At 45.9% G+C, this 18858-nt stretch overlaps 1 protein-coding gene across 6 annotated transcripts in view; it reads left to right on the plus strand.

The window, feature by feature from the left end:
* The window catches only part of DRP2 (dystrophin related protein 2), a 68481-nt gene that overhangs the window by 38540 nt on the left and 11083 nt on the right, over nucleotides 1-18858 (plus strand). For 5 of the 6 annotated variants that reach the window (XM_058197018.1, XM_058197020.1, XM_058197019.1 and 2 more), the window contains 7 exons: nucleotides 373-539; nucleotides 4286-4397; nucleotides 5569-5705; nucleotides 6426-6491; nucleotides 9623-9688; nucleotides 10924-11067; nucleotides 18323-18551. In XM_058197018.1, the coding sequence (XP_058053001.1) occupies nucleotides 373-539; nucleotides 4286-4397; nucleotides 5569-5705; nucleotides 6426-6491; nucleotides 9623-9688; nucleotides 10924-11067; nucleotides 18323-18551 (921 nt within the window). The remainder of the gene's footprint in view (nucleotides 1-372; nucleotides 540-4285; nucleotides 4398-5568; nucleotides 5706-6425; nucleotides 6492-9622; nucleotides 9689-10923; nucleotides 11068-18322; nucleotides 18552-18858) is intronic. The other variant, XM_058197022.1, reaches the window with a different exon arrangement.

The following is an 18858-nucleotide window of genomic DNA, read 5'->3' on the forward strand; positions in this document are numbered from 1 at the left end:
AACAAAAACCTTCAATATCCTGACTAGCACGCATATCTAATCATATTCTGTCAAAGGTTGTTTTCATCCAATTTGTTGTCATGTTAAATTCACCAAATCCAATAATTTTAACCCTGTTCATTCTCAAACCCAAGGAACTGAATGTAGCATATCCTAGATTCGGAGGAAAAAATAACTGCTGTGAACTCCACCCAGGCGTCAGGAAGGGTATCCGGCCAGGAAATGCTCAGTTCCATCCAGTCGCCCCGGCTCTACCCTGAATTAAGGGATAACAGGGTCCTAAAAAGGGGAGTTTTATATTACAGTTTCAGAGGAAAAAAATGTACAGCCTCGGAAGTTGTGGGATTTGATTGTCTCCTTTCCTTCTTCTAGGGAAATGGCAAAGCATCCATTGAGGCAACTCAGTTCTTGGAATGGGCAAACTTAGAGCCACAATCAATGGTGTGGCTGGCCGTCCTTCACCGAGTAGCCATTGCTGAACAAGTAAAACACCAGACTAAGTGCTCCATCTGCAGGCAATGTCCCATCATAGGTTTCAGGTACGGAAAGTAATACAGAGGGTCATTCTGTCTGCTGGAAGGCTGGTGGGTACAGACCGATCCTTTTAACAGAATAACAACAGAGTTGGAAGGGACCTCGTTGGTCATCTAGTCCAAACCCCCACACACACACCTCAAGCAGGTGACCTTATATCGTTTCTGACAGGCGGCTATCATCAAATCCCCAAATCAATGTTTCATATATATATATTTTCAGTTTCTCACAAAAAATCAAAATCAAAAATGGCTTCCAAATAGAAATAAAACCGATCGATCAAAGCTGCCGATTTTGCCAAATTTCATCAACCTCCCCATCCAGTCTTCCATTCCTTAAAACCTATTTATTTCATATGGCTGGACTGGCCTGATTTTAATTTTGAATTTTAATTGAATTTTGATGGGTTTTAAATTTCTGTAATTTTATGGGGTGTAATGTCATTTTAAATTTTCTGGCAAATTTGAATCAGTTTTTTAAGGGTTGTTTTAATTATTGTATATGTTTGTTTGTATTTTATTTGCCTGTTCACCGCCCTGAGTCCTTCAGGAGAAGGGCAGTATACAAATTAAAACATTATTATTATTATTATTATTATTATTATTATTATTATTATTATTATTATTATTATTATTATTATTATTATTATTATTATTATTGTAGGCATCCTGTAAGTTCCTTCCCCCTTTGTGCGTATACAAATAACTTCTGCCATCGTCCATAAAAACAAAATTCCAGAAGAAAGACCAATCCACTGTTTACGTGAGGAACCGTACGTTTACTTTTAAGCACACCTCAAACGCTGCCCACAAAGTGATTGGAACCTTGCATGCCAAATGCATTCATTGTACCTCAGGAGTCCAACTCTGATTTATGAACTGACAGTATCTCAGCTCACTCCAAAGCGTAGCCATCGTAAGCCATTAGCCGTGTGAAACAGTGCTAGCTCGTTTTCATTCAAATACCCCTGGCTTGAATCAATCATTTTGATATATCTAAACTGTTCATCAGCTAAGTAATTTATAGCCCTAAGTGGCCAGTCTGGATTTAGTGCCTCTGATGTCACCTTTCAGGTAGCCAGATTAAAAAGGATTTCAGTTTGAGCCTGATTTGGCAGTAGACAGACAAACAGTTTGAAAAAGTCAGAGGCCAGCCTCAAGACGGCTGCAACATTTTTAGCGAAAGGATGAAGTCAGTAGTGGGTTTCACTTACTTTCGCTACCAGTTTGAAGGAACTGTGAGCTCACGCTCACGGGCGGCGCTTCTGTGCATGGGCAGAACCTTCTGCGCATGCACCAGGGGTGAAATGCTCCCGGTTCGGACCGGTTCACCTGATCTGATAGCGATAGCCACAGGTGGTTCGGAGAACCGGTAGCAAAAATCCCTGCCCCCCACATGCCCCAGCTGAGCCGCGCGCTCATCAGAGGGTGTTTTTTTTTTCACTTTTAAAATCATTTTTTCTTCACCCGAAAAAATGCTTTTAAAAGTAAAAAAAGAGCCTCTGATGATTGTGCAGCGCAGCTGGGATTGTCAGAACCCTTTAAAAGCATGTTTTCTACAAGCTCTTCAGCTTTTAAAAGGTTCTGGCGATCAAATAACTCAGCTGGGATCATCAGAACCCTTTAAAAGCTTTTTTTTTCCTCCGCTGAGTTGCCTGATCATCACAGGCTTTTAAAAGCATTTTTTTATAACCTCTTCGGCCGAAGAGATTGTAGAAAAAATGCTTTTAAAAGTTAAAAGTTAAAAAAAAAACCCACCTAGTCACATTACCCACCACCACCAAGCCATGCCCACAGAACCGGTAGTAACAAATTTTACCTTTCACCCCTGGCATTGCACAGAGCGTCTGTGATGACATCCGGGCTGGTGGGCGGAGCCTCCTGCCATCACCCGCTACCAGTTCACTCGAACCGGGGCAAACCGGTATAAAACCCACCACTGGCTGAAGTTTAAAACAGTGATGACACATGAAAGCTTTCTTTTAAAGAACTTTTTAAGATTGGAGATTCAACAAGGCCAAACAATATAAGTAGCCCTGTTGGGGTGTTTTGCTTTTTTTTAGCTAAAGGGAAAGAAGACCAAGGAAGCTTTTAAATCATACAATAAGAGCAGGGGTGTCAAATTCAAGGCCCGTGGGTCAGATCTGGCCCATGGGATGCTTAGGTCTGGCCTGCAGGGCTGCCTTGGAAACAGTGAAGGAGTGAAAACAGAGCTCGGGAGGGCCGTTATCAGCCATGATGGCCTCCTGTCGCCCTCTTCAGCCCTCCCTCTCCTCAGCTCTTTTTTCTCTGGCAACGGGCAGCAGGAAGCTATCGCAGTAAAAAACAGAGGTCAGCAGGACCACGCGCCCCCCCCACTACACCCCGAGGTCTGTTTTCACTGGCAGAGGGTGGCAGGAGGCCATCGCGGCCGAAAAGAGTTCGTGAGCCCGTTTTTGCTGACAGAGCGCTCGGGCCACCACAGATGTCCCCGACATGAGTGACATCAAGCTGGCCACATCCATCCTGGGCCCTCCAAGGTCAAACGCAACCCTGATGTGGCCCTCAGTGAAATTGAATCTGACACCTCTGAATAAGAGAGAAAGATTTTCATTGCCATGATCAAAATCCTTGGATACGTCTTCGTAGACCTAAAGCTGTTAGGAATGGCAATTTTCTCCCGTCGTGTTGTGTCTTGTCCGCTCTCACCGCAGCCGGGGTCTGGTTATCTGCTCCCGAACACGGAGGAATGTATGCCTCCCGGCCCCAGTCCTGGCTCCATGCCCAGACAAGCTGCAGAGGAGGGGGCACCTCCCAGCCCTGGCTCCATACCCAAGCAGGCTGCAGAGGAGGGAGCACCCCCCGGCCCCAGCCCTGGCTCCATGCCCAGGCAAACGGAGCAGCTAGACCCCTCCCCCTCCTCCACAGCATGTGAGCCTGAGGAAAGTTTACTTCCAACAGCTGATTGGAGTGACCCTCGCATCAGAAGATTGGATAGGTGGAGGCAACAGAAGGAAGGGAGGGGCAGGCCTTAATGAGTGCTGAGTCATGGAGCCACACCCCATGGCCTATATAAAGGATCTGCTTTCTGGCAGTCTCTGAGTCAGGCAAAGTCGAACTTATCTTGCTGAAGTCACTTACTGGTCTCCTGCCTGATCTGAGGACTTTGCTAGGACTTTGGGCAGAGCTGCAGAGGCAAGCCTGATTCGGATTTCCCTGACCCGGCCATCAGCGGAGGAGTGGGACACGACACGTCGCCAAGTGTCAACGTACAAGAACTCTGTTTTCAGTTTTGATCTGCATCAGGGCAAGAACAAAGCCCACCCCCCTTCCCCAACCCCACCACCTGCCTCTTATTTCTCCATGTCACAAACTTCATCTGAGTTGGATCTCTCCCGTTTTCAGAAGATCAAGGGGTTTTCAGAAGATCAAGAAAAGAAGCTTGCCGTGCCATGCGAGGTGACAAGATCCAGCTATGCCACATGCAGCTGCCAAATCTGATTCAGAAAACCAATATGTCAGGGTGCAATTTAAAAACAAAACAAAACAAAAAAGCAATATATCTGAAGGGGAATCTATAGAAATTTTAATAGGTTTGGATTTTTGTTTTGTTTTTTAGATGAAAGTTTAAGTTGGATTGCATTCCACCATGCAGCGTCTGTCTGTATCCTGGTTTGGTGCAATTCAGACGAGTTTTGGCTGTGGGCAGGCATTTGATTGACATCAATATTTGGGTTGGCTGGTAACAATGAACAATTTTTCGGTTGCTCCAGATACCGCAGCCTCAAGCAGTTCAATGTGGACATCTGCCAGGCCTGTTTCTTGACGGGACGAGCCAGCAAAGGGAACAAGTTGCATTACCCCATCATGGAATATTATACGATGGTAAGAGAAGAGCATGGTCTGCAAAAAACTATGCACAGTGGTTGAGTGCTGCTTAAGTGAGGCTCTGCTTAGCATCCTTATGGGGCAGCAGGTTGTGCAGTCCTTCATAAGCCTGAGGATAGAATTTGCTACTTATTACTGACGCGGGGGCTCGGGGGCTAAGACGCTGAGCTTGTCGATTGAAAGGTCGGCAGTTCAGCAGTTCAAATCCCTAGTGCCACGTAAAGGAGTGAGCTCCTGTTATTTGTCCCAGCTTCTGCCAACCCTAGCAGTTCGAAAGCACGTAAAAAATGCAAGTAGAAAAAATAAGGACCACCTTTGGTGGGAAGGGAACAGCGTTCCGTGCGCCTTTGGCATTTAGTCATGCTGGCCACATGACCACAGAGACGTCTTCGGACAGCACTGGCTCTTTGGCTTTGAAACTGAGATGAGCACCACCCCCTAGAGTCGGGAACGACTAGCACGTATGTGCGAGGGGAACCTTTACATTTACGTTTACTGGTCTCTTTTTTTTTTTTAAGAAAAAAAAAGGCAAGAATAATGATTGGAGAATCCAGGGAAGTATACTTCAGATGAAGTGTTTTTCCGGTGGAACTGGTCCGTCAGGGCAACCTGGTCTACCCAACTGCTTCCGCTTTTGCCTTTCAGCCCCAATCCAGGGGACTTCGCAGGCAGTCGCTTTCACAACAAACTATTTTTTATATGTTGAGTTTATATTTTTATTTGACCGACAAAGAAATAAAGGGAGACTAGTATAGGTCTATTTCAAGCTATTTAGCTCTCGTCAGCTAGCCATACCCTTCTAGCCCAGGGATCTGCAAACTTGGCTCCTTTAAGACTTGGGGACTTCAACTCCCAGAGTTCCTCAGCCAGCTTTGCTGTCTGAGGAACTCTGGGAGTTGAAGTCTACAAGTCTTAAAGGAGCCAAGTTTGCAGACCCCTGTTCTAGCCTAATATGCAAGCAGCGCGGGTTCGAATCCCAGAAGGGTATGGCTAGCTGACGAGAACTAAATAGCTTGGAATAGATCTATACTAGTCAGAATAGCCCAACAGCTTCTTGCTTTCCGTTTCCTGATTATAATCTTCCAAAAGATCTTTTCCTGCTTCTGTTGGAATCAGTCAAGTGCTAGGCTAAAGGTGTCCCCTGGCTCTTAATCCTGGTTCTTTGCAGACCACTTCCAGCGAGAACATGAGGGATTTTGCTACCACTTTGAAAAACAAATTCCGTTCCAAGCAGTACTTCAGCAAACATCCCCAGAGAGGGTACCTGCCGGTCCAATCCGTGCTGGAAGCAGATGTCATTGAAACGTGAGTTGAAAGTGGAGAGACAGCTGTGAAATCCTGTTGCCTTCCACTTCACAGCTCCTCTGAGCACCCCGGGGCTAAGTTTGGGCAATTTGGGGCACTGTTTTTCTTTTATAAAAGACTGGAAACCTTTTATGGGCTTTTTGCTGAAAATGGATAAGAATGAACTGGTGATTTCTGGGTTTACCGAATGAATAAGGGATGGATATGAGGGGAGTGGTATGGTGGCCTAGAGGTACAGCTCTCACCTCCCAATCAGGAGGCTGTGAGTTCAATCCTTGGTAATGGCAGATATTTCTCTCTCTGGGCACAATGAGAATATATCTCCTGAACAGAACTCCACATTGGTGACAGGAAGGGCATCCAGCCAGTAAACACTCAGCTCCATTCAATTGCCCCGACTCCACACTGCAAGGGATTACGTGGTCATTAAAAGGTTTTAAAAAGTGGGGGGTGGATATGAGAGGGAAGGAAGCCTATTATGTCTATTCTCTCTTTTTTTCTTTATCATTTTTATTCTATTTTTATTTTGTGTTTATCTTTCAAGTGGGTAAAAAACTTTCTTTAATAAAAATTATGTATGTACAGTAAACAAGTTGGGCAGAGCTTCTCAGAAGCCTCTTTTCCTTGTCCAACTGAAAGCTCCCACTAATATAGCAGATGTTTTCATTGATCTGCTAGTTGGCTTTTTAAAATGTCATGCTTCTTTTTTTTTTTCCCCAGGCCAGCCTCTTCTCCGATGTTACCACATGCTGACACCCATTCTCGGATTGAGCATTTTGCTAGCAGGTGAGATTTGGAAGCTCTCAAGGAAGGAACCAGGATTGGGCAAGGAAAGTCTAAGGCACCTTGTTGCCCAAGGCCAACCATCCGATTCTCTAGGAAGAGTGCAGAGAAGAGCAACCAAGATGATTAGGGGATTGGAGGCTAAAACATATGAAGAACAGTTGCAGGACCTGGGTGCGTCTAGTTTAATGAAAAGAAGGACTAGGGGAGACATGATAGCAGTGCTCCAATATCTCAGGGGCTGCCACAAAGAAGAGGGAGTCAATTTATTCTCCAAAGCACCTGAAGGCAGTTCAAGAAGCAATGGGTGAAAACTAATCAAGGAAAGAAGCAACTTAGAACTATTGAGAAATTTCCTGACAGTTAGAACAATTGATTAGCAGAAGAACTTGCCTCCAGAAGTTGCAAATGCTCCAATACTGGAAGTTTTTAAGAAGATGTTGGATAACTATTTGTCTGAAGTGGTGTATGGTTTCCTGCCTAGGCAGAGGGTTGGACTAGAAGACCTCCAATGTCCCTTCCAACTCTTGTTCTATCCTATTTTTTTTTTTTTTTTACATTTATACCCCGCCCTTCTCCGAAGACTCAGGGCGGCTTACAGTGTATAAGGCAATAGTCTCATTCTATTTGTATATTTTTACAAAGTCAACTTATTGCCCCCCCAACAATCTGGGTCCTCATTTTACCTACCTTATAAAGGATGGAAGGCTGAGTCAACCTTGGGCCGGGCTCGAACCTGCAGTAATTGCAGGCTACTGTGTTCTTAATAACAGGCTTTACCAGCGTGAGCTAAACCGGCCCCTATTCTATTCTATTCTATTCTATTCTATTCTATTCTATTCTATTCTATTCTCTCACCCACCCCCCAAATGAAAGCATCTTCTACCCAAGACTGGCCATATTTTTCCCCTCTAAGGCTTTTATCCAACAGTATTCCTGCTTCTCTTCCTAACTCTAAAGTATAACAATGATAAATTCAAACCCACCAGTTGTCTTGGGTCAAATTGTGTCAGATCCTTGCCGGAGTTCTGTCATCAGTTGGGGAAGGAAGGGGAGAACACATGGGCAATAAACCTGTATACCTTTAGGATGGGAAATTGGGAGTGGGGGGAATTGAGGAATTGCCAGTTGAGGAAGAACAGAACGTTCTGGGATCTGGTTCGTACAGGCGCACTGGCATCTTCAAGGCCGTTTGCCCTGAGTGTGGAATTTCACCAGCCCAAACACCTCAGAATTTCTCATAACATCTCGGCGGGGCTGGATTGGCTAAGCACGGACAGACCATGGGGGAGAGGATTCAGGGAAGCCTGCGATTTTAGTTACATATTGTCACACGGGAATTTTAGATTCCACTCGACTCTCCTGCAATCAGCATCTCTTAGTGAAAGTGCCTCCTCACTTCAAATGGAGTCGAGAGTTTTACTTCCCTTAAAGCAGAGGTCAGCAACCTGCAGCTCTGGAGCCGTATGTGGCTCTTTCATCCCTCTGCTGCGGCTCCCTGTCGTCCGTCAGCTCCACAATTGATAGGACTTTCGGTTAGGATAGGTAGAGGAAAAAGGATGCCTCGCTAGGAGGAGACACTATGGTGGGGGGACTTCCAGATGGACTTCCAGATGGCTCCAGAATTGAACGGGGGGCTTCCGGTTAGAGCTTTTTTGGCTCTTTGAGTATTTAAGGTTGCCAATCCTTGCCTTAAAAGATCAGACTGGGGCAGGTCTGAAGTACCATTTATACCTGAGGTCATTACGTCCCTCAGCTGAATGAGAGGGCCAATCCCAAGGTCAAACCATGAAGGAAATGGTACACCCGGTTCAAAGGCAGAGGAAGAAGAAGCAAACTCAGCTGGTCTACTCTAGGTAGTAATGTGGTAGACTATTTTCTTTAATCAAAGAATTTGATCAAATTTATCTCACCAAGAGCGATTCCGGGTGGCACACAACCACAATGGGAAAAAAGATAGATAGATAGATAGATAGATAGATAGATAGATAGATAGATAGATAGATAGACAGACAGACAGACAGACAGACAGACAGACAGACAGACAGACAGACAGACAGATTAGATGGATAGATATAGATGATAGATAGAAAGATGATAGGATAGAGAGAGAGAGAGAGAAATTTATTGGCCAAGTGTGATTGGACACACAAGGTATTTGTCTTTAGTGCATATGCTCTCAGTATATATAAAGAGATAAGATACATTTGTCAAGAATCATAAGGTACAACAATGATAGTCATAGGGTACAAATAAGCAATTGAATCATATTAAGAAACAATCAATATAAATTGTAAGAATACAAGCAACGAAGTTACAGTCATACAGTCATAAGTGGGAGGAGATGGGTGATAGGAACGATGAGAAATTTAATAGCAATAGTAAAGCAGGCTTAGTGAATAGTTTGAGAGGGTTGAGGGAATTAGTTGTTTAGCAGAGTGATGGCATTTGGGGAAAAAACTGTCCTTGTGTCTAGTTGTTCTGGTGTGCAGTGCTCTATAGCATCTTTTTGAGGGTAGGAGTTGAAACAGTTTATGTCCAGGATTTGAGGGGTCTGTAAATATTTTCACAGCCGTCTTTTTGACTCGGGAAGTATACAAATCCTCAATGGAAGGCAGGTTGGTAGCCATTGTTTTTTTCTGCAGTTCTAATTATCCTCTGAAGTTTGTGTCTGTCTTAAAATCCATATTAATAAATATCACAAAAAATGTAAGGATGCAAACCTTAGATGACAAGGGGGGACCATCATTTAACATAACATAACATAACAACAGAGTTGGAAGGGACCTTGGAGGCCTTCTAGTCCAACCCCCTGCCCAGGCAGGAAACCCTACACCATCTCAGTCAGATGGTTATCCAACATTTTCTTAAAAATTTCCAGTGTTGGAGCATTCACAACTTCTGGAGGCAAGTCGTTCCACTTATTAATTGTTCTAACTGTCAGGAAATTTCTCCTTAGTTCTAAGTTGCTTCTTTCTTGGATCAGTTTCCACCCATTGCTTCTTGTCCTACCCTCAGGTGCTTTGGAGAACAGCCCGACTCCCTCTTCTTTGTGGCAACCCCTGAGATATTGGAAGACTGCTATCATGTCTCCCCTAGTCCTCTTTATTAACTCTGCTTTTCTTCTCTTGTAGGCTGGCAGAGATGGAAAGCCAGACCTCTTCTTTTTACAACGACAACCTTTCTCCGGATGATAGCTTGTGAGTTGCAACTTCTCACGTTTCCCTCATCACCACCACCACCCCTCTTATTTTGCATATCAACTCCTTGTCATCCTGGACCCATCTCAGCCCGCAGATCTAAGCTAGCCCACCAAGCCAACTCATCTTGCAAATGATGGGATATGAGGAGGTCAGAAGACACTGGGCAGAGGAACATAGTTCCTAATCATCTGCTTAGATTTGATTGGGCTGGTCTAACGTGGGGTCTAAAATAAAGCATCCCTCTTCATAGGCTCTCTTCTGAGTTAGAGAGGAACTTGAAGCTGAGCATCCTCTGGTGGGCCACCTCCCTTTGCCAGGTGTCCAGTTGGTCATGGAGAGCATCAGATTACTCTGTCCACTTCCCAAAATTGTCCCCAGGACAATGTATCCTGCTGGTGCTACTTCTTCCTGACACGACTGATCAGTGGAGGAAACCCTTTAAAGGGAAACATGGGGCAGATATGGTCCTTCTCTCGGGACGCGGTGGCTCAGTGGCTAAGACGCTGAGCTTGTCGATCGAAAGGTCGGCAGTTCAACGGTTCAAATCCCTAGTGCTGCCGCGTAACGGGGTGAGCTCCCGTTACTTGTCCCAGCTTCTGCCAACCTAGCAGTTCGAAAGCACGTAAAAAAAATGCAAGTAGAAAAATAGGGACCACCTTTGGTGGGAAGAGAACAGCGTTCCGTGCACCTTTGGAGACGTCTTCAGACAGCGCTGGCTCTTCGGCTTTGAAACAGAGATGAGCACTACCCCCTAAAGTCGGGAACGACTACACATATATGTGAGGGGAACCTTTATGGTCCTTCTGTGGTTGATAGGTAAAGGTAAAGGTAAAGGTTCCCCTGCACATGCATGCTAGTCATTCCGGACTCTTAAGTGCTCATCTCCGTTTCAATGCCAAAGAGCCAACACTGTCCGAAGACGTCTCCGTGGTCATGTGGCCGGCATGATTCAACACCAAAGGCGCATGGAACGCTGTTCCCTTCCCACCAGAGGTGGTCCCTGTTTTTCTACTTGCATTTTTTATGTGCTTTCGAACTGCTAGGTTGGCAGCTGGGGGTTGGTAGACCCTGGCAAATGCATGAGAATTTAGACGTCCCCACCTGTCTCATCTCATGGAAGCTTTGGTCCCTTTCGCATCTCCATCTCTTCTCCATCGATTCACATCCTTCCTCACAACCCAGTTGCTCTTCTCTCCACTACCTCAACCTCATCATAGCTCTATTCACAACAGGGATGAAGATCAATATCTTTTGCGCCATTCCAGCCCTGTCACCGACGGAGAACCTATCTCCAGCCAAGAGGCCCAGAATGGCACCAGGACAGATGATAAAGGAGAACTGGAAAGAATTTTGGCCCATCTGGAGGACGAAAACAGGTAAGATGGTGCTGATCGCTTGAACTTCTGCATGGGAAGCACATACTCTTACCGCAGGGGTTTCCAATCTTGGCAACTTTAAGCCTGGTGAACTTCAACTCCCAGAATTCCCCAGCCAGAAAAGCTGGCTGGGGCATTCTGGGAGTTGAAGTCCTCCAGGCTTAAAGTTACCAAGGTTGGAGAGCCCTGCTCTATGCAGAGCTCCTGAAGTCCTTCCTTAGATCCATCAGATCTGGTCTTCTAAAATCCAGGCAATTGCTAGATAGCAGTTATTCCATCTATTCAACCCTTAGTTCTTAGCAGCTAAGAATTGGTTTTCTGCATATTTTTTTTCCTTCTCTCTTCTGGTTATTTGAATTTTTGAAAACCAGATCTGGTAACCCAACCATCCAATAATGTAATCACTGAAGCACAACTTGGCAAACCCCATGTGAGCTGTGTTTCTAAAGATAACTCCCATCATTCCCCAGTGAATATTCCAGGCTGGAATTTTCTTTGAACTCCAATTAATCCATGGGAAGGATAAGCCCCCTGTTCTGGTGAGTTGTTACTGGTCGCTCAGTGGGGATTTACAGTTACCTGATCCAGACTGCAAATATGCAGACAACCACTAGATGGCAATAAGGAGATAGAGAAAAACCTTAATTGTTGGGGTGCTCTCTGAGCTTGATTGTTGTCTTGACGAGGTTTCATTACCCAACTCGGTGACATCACCAGCGCACTGATGATGTTACCCAGTTGGATAATGAAATGTTTGCAAGGAAACAACCAAGCTCAGATAGTACCAACGACCCCACAGTTCAACCCTGAGCTACAAATGTTCTCTTCCATCGAAACCTTAATTCTCTGCTGCTGTTGTGGCTCCCGCCTCCGAACCTGGTGTCAGCCTCCACTCCACTCTTCATTTACTTTTAAATGATTATATCAGTAGATAGAATGTAAAATGTTTATTTCTGTATTATAAACTTTTAGGATCATGAGGTGAATCATACCACCGCCCGGGGTAAGGGAAAGGAGCTTATTATTAGTGTCGGCTGACATAACTGGGAGGAGGGGTGATTAATGATTGAGTGTTATCAGCGCGCGCTTTCCTAACCGACACTGCATTCCTGAGTTGACTGACATCCAGAGACTTGTGGAAGAAGATTACCACGAGGGGCCGTGAAGGAGTTGGCATTGGACCAGACCAGCCTGACCTCCTGGAGGAGGAGGGACAATTGGGGGGATATGATATGTTTGCCATATTTTGTCTCAGTTCCAGCTTTGCTTGGCTGCTAACCAGACTGTAAAAGTAAAAGTACTTGTTTCCAATCCAAATGGAGTCAAGGTGATTTCTTTCCTATTTGCCGTCGGGGGTAGCCTGACATTAAGCTGGAACTCCCATCATGTCTACCAACCAGGATTGCAATCGCAATACCGGGGGGGAAGAAAACCCAAAGGTGATAGAAGGCCTGCTACCGGCTGAACTGGGGGAGGCGTCCGGAGATATTTCTTCTGTCAGTTTTAACCCTGAGCTGGAGATAATGCAGTTGGAAGAAGAGAGGAGGCAACCCGATTTCAAGGAACCTCCCTCTGGAGTAACTACAAGGAGAAAGGAGAAACTGCGCACTTTTTCCGAGTGGGCTGAGGAGCAGAAAGTCAGAGACGGCCTCCAATTGGAAGAAGCACTACGCCTATTTCGTGAAGTGAAAGTAAGGCAAGCTGCTCGCCAAAGGTATGAATCCCCTGTTCAGTCCTCCAAGGGGGGAGGGGAAGAGGAAGAAGAAGTTACAAAGAGGCCCGTTAGAGGTGATTTCCAGGGTGGTGAGATTCCTGAAGAGACGGAAACTCTCTCCCCAGAGGAAGCTGAATTGGATGGGGGCCAGGCGCCACCTGCTGACCATGCAAGGCCGCGCAGGGGAAGGAAAAAGCCAAAAATTCCCCCCATATTAGAAAAATTTGATGGAGATGCGAAGGAGCTGGAATTGTTCCTGGCGATAGTGAATGACCACATGTTAGACTGGGGGGGAGATTATTGGTCACAGGCAGCACAAGTTAGAGCTGTGACCCACAATTTGACCGGAAGAGCAGCTGCATGGTTTGTGTCGCTGTATAAAAACCACTCCCCCTTACTGCAAAATTACGAGCATTTTATTACGGCACTAAGGAGGAGGTTTGAGGACCCCTGGCAGAGCAGAAGGCCAAAGGTCGAATGAAAACCATCAGGCAAGGGAGGAGACCGGTGGCTGATTATACCCAGGAATTCAGTGATCTAGTCCCTTGATGAGAGGGTGGTCGGAGGTGATCCTGGTCGACTTTTACAAAGAGGGCCTGAATGGAGATCTCTATGAACTGTGCCGGCACGAGCCTCCAACCACATTGTATGGCTGGTATACCCTGGCAGCAGAGATGGAAATTGAACTAGCGAAGGACCGTAGCAGAAGGCAGCGCACTGGAAGACCTTACCCGGCCCATTCTCCTGGGTGGCCCTCAAGGGACACGCCTAGACCAGAGGGAGGAGGCAACGATCGACTCGTGCTACAGATGTGGAAAAGAGGCCATCGGGCAGCCGACTGTCGAGTGAAGTTGGTCCCAAGCACGACCCCTGGTGGTGAGAAGGAAGCAGTGAACCCACCTCCTAAGGCGCGAAAACCAGCAAAAGTGGAGGACGGCATTGCCAAGAAGGGCACGCCCATCCAAGAGGACCGCGAAGCGTCGACCGACACTGATGACAGCAAAACCACATCGGAGTCCGACGAAGACTTTCTGGTGAGTTGGGCACGGGAGCCCTTGGACATTCCAGTCAACCTGCATGTTCCTCCTCGGGCAACAAGGGGAAATGTTAGCGTTATTAGATTCGGGATGTACTAGGTGCATGATCAGTCCCGAACTAGTAGAAAAAATGGAACTAAGGTTGAGAACCCTAAGCAGGCCCATAGCATTTGCCCAGTTGGATGGCAGTGTGGCAGGGGGAGGACCCGCCCATTTCGTAACAGAACCCATAGAAATGGAAATTGGAGACCATCGCGAGATTTTAAACTTCATAGTAGCCCTGGAATGGACCAACCTTTGGTACTAGGACTGTCATGGTTGCGGAAATGGAACCCCCATATTAACTGGAGAACGGGAGTCTTACGGTTCCGCTCAAGAGCGTTAAAAGAAGGAAAAGGGGGTTCCAAGAAGAGTCAGACTATGGCCATGCTCCAAGATAAATGGGGGGCAATGGTTGAACGGATAGATGGGGAGGAAAGGATACCTAAGGAGTACTGGGACCTGCGGGAAGTCTTTAGTGAGAAAGCATCAGACGTTCTACCTCCCCATAGGCCTATTGATTGTGCCATCGACATCCTACCGGGGGTAAAACTTCCAAAACCAAAAGCTTACCCCATGACCCAAAAAGAATTGGGAGAACTGCGAAAGTTCATAGACAAAAACCTAGAGCGGGGCTTTATCCAACCAGCTAGGCCTCGCGTGGCCGCACCTGTGATGTTCCGGGAAAAGAAAGACGGCTCATTTCGTCTTATAGTTGACTATAGAAATTTGAACGCACTGTGCCGAAAACATATACCCCATGCCACTCATGAAAGATATGTTAGCACATTTAGCGAAGGAAGTTCTTCACCAAATTGGACCTCGAGAAGCTTACTACAGAGTCCGTATAAAGGAGGGGATGAATGGAAAACCGCTTTCAACTGTCCACTAGGGTGTTTCCAGTTTCGAGTACTGCCTTTTGGTCTGCAGGGGGCGCCTGCAGTTTTTATGCAACTGATAAATGAAATACTCCATCAGCATTTGTTCAAAGGAGTTCTTGTCTACCTTGACGACATACTCATCTATACAGAAACCATGGAAGAACACATTCAACTAGTAAGAGCAGTTCTCAAAAAGTTATTGTCTGCTGAACTGTATTGCAAGCTATCCAAATGTGATTTCCATCAAACCAAAATAGACTACCTAGGATATCGCATCTCGGCTGATGGGTTAGAAATGGATCCAGGAAAAGTGAAAGCTGTTTTGGAATGGGCCCCCCCACGCACACGCAAACAGCTCCAAAGTTTTTTGGGATTTGCAAATTTCTATCGTCAATTCATCCCCTCCTTTGCTCAAATTGCTTTACCAATCACTAACCTCTTAAAAACTAAAGGAGACACGAAACCCAAACCATCATTACCCCTCGAATGGACAATGGAATGTCAAGCAGCATTTGAAAAATTGAAACGACTCTTTGCCGCCGAACCTATTTTAAAACACCCTGACATGGATGTTCCTTTTGTAATACAAGCTGATGCAAGTGATGTAGCAGTCGGGGCCGTCTTGCTCCAAAACAATGCTGATGGTAATTTACAACCCTGTGCTTTCACTTCTCGAAAATTGACTGAAACCGAAAGACGATGGGCTATTTGGGAAAAAGAAGCGTTTGCAGTTCATTGGGCTCTACGGACATGGAGACAATTCTTAGAAGGTTCAAATCATCCTTTTGAAGTTTGGACTGATCACAAAAATCTGGAAGCGCTAAAAACTCCTAGAAAACTTTCGCCTAAACAAGCCCGTTGGACTCAATATTTTAACCGCTTTAATTTTACTTTACAGTATATTCCTGGAGGAAAAAACTTCTTAGCAGATGCTCTTTCACGTTTACCCCAATACAATTGCACTCGCTCCGAGGTGGTTCAACCAATACTTCCCGTGCAACAGTTGGCGGCCCCAGCAATAACTAGAAGCCACTCCAAACCTGACCCCTCACTCCCAGATGAACTAACCAAATCGTTTAAAGAAGCTTTAAATACCGATGACTGGTATAACGCATTCCATGAATCCCCACTCCGTGATGGACTAGCTTGGATTGGAACAAAACTATATGTTCCTCTATCACTTAGAGAAACCATCCTACAACGATGCCATGATGCCAAGATGGCAGGGCATTTTGGATTTGTGAAAACTTTGCATCTTCTTAAAAAGACAATTTTGGTGGCCAAGTCTTAAAAAGACATTCAAGCATATGTAGCAAGTTGCCCGGTCTGTGCATCATCCAAAAGACCTCCGGAAAACCTCCTGGACTACTACAAACGGTAGCCAGCCCAGGAACCCCATGGAAAGAAATATCCATGGATTTCATAGTGGAATTACCTGAAAGTTCCGGCAATACTGTTATATGGGTAGTGACTGACCTTTTCTCCAAACAAGTCCATTTTATTCCATGTTCAAAATACCCTCCTCAAAGACTCTAGCAAAGTTGTTTGTACAACACATTTATAGACTTCACGGAGTGCCTGATCGCATCATTTCAGATCGAGGAGTTCAATTCACTTCTAAATTTTGGAAAGAATTTTACGACTCATTGGTTCCGCCTAAGGATTAAGCTCCTCCCATCATCCTCAAACTAATGGAAGCTGTGAACGTTCGAACTCTGTACTAGAACAATATCTCCGATGTTATGTTAACTACCAGCAAGATAATTGGGCTGATCTCTTACCTTTTGCTGAAGTTGCCTACAACAACTCAATTCATAGTAGCACGGATTTACTCCTTTAAAATAGCTTCAGGCCAAGATTTTGTTCCTATCTCGAACTCCCACAGGAAGAAACTACTGTTTCCTCTTTATCAGAATGGATAGATCAAATACAAAGCACATGGAAAATGACTCGCAAGGCGATCGACGACGCCACCGTGCATAAAAACAAGCAGATAAAAAAGGTCCCTGAGATCAAATATCAAGTGGCGATAAAGTTTATCTTTCCACCAAATATCTTCAAACCACTCAGAAATCTAAAAACTTGGACCCAAATATGTGGGACCTTTCCCAATAGTAAAATCATCAACCCGTGACGGTACAACTAGATTTACCAAAAACACTTAGGAGAATCCACCCCGTTTTCCATGTCAGTTTGCTGAAACCTGAACACACATCTACTTTCCGTCCTAACCATACACTCCCTCCTATACCAATTCTCATAGAGGGAGAACAACACTTTGAAATAAAAGAAATTTTAGATTCAAGAAAACATAGAAATAAAATTCAATATCTTATTTCTTGGAAACACTTCCATTATCCCAAGCTGAATGGGTGAACAAAGAAGATGTTCATGCCTCGGAAAAATAGCACAATTCTATAAAAATATCCTGACAAACCCTAACTTCTTTTTTTTTCTTTCTAGGACTGACGTCCTTGTTGCAGGAGGGCCGAATGTCAGCCTCCACTCCACTCTTCATTTACTTTTAAATGATTATATCAGTAGATAGAATGTAAAATGTTTATTTCTGTATTATAAACTTTTAGGATCATGAGGTGAATCATACCACCGCCCGGGGTAAGGGAAAGGAGCTTATTATTAGTGTCGGCTGACATAACTGGGAGGAGGGGTGATTAATGATTGAGTGTTATCAGCGCGCGCTTTCCTAACCGACACTGCATTCCTGAGTTGACTGACATCCAGAGACTTGTGGAAGAAGATTACCACGAGGGGCCGTGAAGGAGTTGGCATTGGACCAGACCAGCCTGACCTCCTGGAGGAGGAGGGACAATTGGGGGGATATGATATGTTTGCCATATTTTGTCTCAGTTCCAGCTTTGCTTGGCTGCTAACCAGACTGTAAAAGTAAAAGTACTTGTTTCCAATCCAAATGGAGTCAAGGTGATTTCTTTCCTATTTGCCGTCGGGGGTAGCCTGACACCTGGCCCCATGCCCGAAAGTGCCTTGGAGCCGGGCCTGCTGCCAGAAAGTGACTCGGAGCCGGGCCTGCTGCCAGAAAGTGACTTGGACAGTGAGGGGGAAGGGCCGTCAGGACTTACCTCGGAAGCACCGGCCTCCCTGGCTCAGCTCCAGGAGCCAGAAGCAGGCCAAGCAAAAGAGATAACGAGGCCTCCTTCCCCTGACTCTTCCCCTCCCTGGCCACGCCTGCAGACCCAGCTGACAGCAATCAGGCTTGGCTGAATCCCAGGTTTCGTAGGCAGGAGAGAAGGGAACAACAGAAGCAGGGGAGGGGCAGGACTAGGAAGTGCTGAGTCATGGAGCCACACCCCACAGGATATAAAAGGCAGCAAGAGCTGGTGTGTCTCTTTGTATCAGGCAAATCCACTGATTGACTAGAGCTGAAGGTTGTGACTCACCAGCTTCTTGGCAGCTAACGAGGGCTCTTGGCAGACGCTGGCTCTTTTGCTGCCAGAGCTGATAAGAGCCGGCTAATTAAGCCATCGTTCGGACAGAGGCAAGGAGGACATAACAGCTGCTGTCTAGCAATTGAGAGCTGGTTGCTCTAACAGGTTTCCTTTCCACAGGGTCCTTCAGGGAGAGCTGAGACGTCTGAAGTGGAAGCACGAAGAGGCAGCCGAGTCCGCCCAAGGAGCTCCTGAAACGGCCCAGGATCCACCCAGTGAAGAGCTCTTGGCTGAAGCCCGCATTCTTCGACAGCACAAGAGCCGCCTGGAGACCCGGATGCAAATCTTGGAGGACCACAACAAGCAGTTGGAATCTCAGCTGCAGCGCCTGAGGGAGCTGCTCCTTCAGGTAACTGCACACCAGTATTTATTTTGTAGAAGTGGGCAGGTTTGTGGGTAGGAAGAAACGGAAAATATCCAAATGATCTGTTCTGAGTTACCTTGAACTTCATTTAGACCAGAGGTGCTATTCAGCCGGTTCGTACTGGTTCAGCCGGTTTGTACTGCTTCAGCCGGTTCGTATCGGTTTACGCGAACCAGTAGCAGAAATCGTGGGTGGGCCCGCCCCTGCCCCCGCCCACCCACCTGCCCACCCACCCCAGCTCTAAGTCATCCTATTTAGGCAGGTATTTGAGGCCAGGCGCATGCATGGAACA

This window comes from Ahaetulla prasina, chromosome 11 (genome assembly GCF_028640845.1).
Source record: "Ahaetulla prasina isolate Xishuangbanna chromosome 11, ASM2864084v1, whole genome shotgun sequence".
NCBI lineage: Eukaryota > Metazoa > Chordata > Lepidosauria > Squamata > Colubridae > Ahaetulla > Ahaetulla prasina.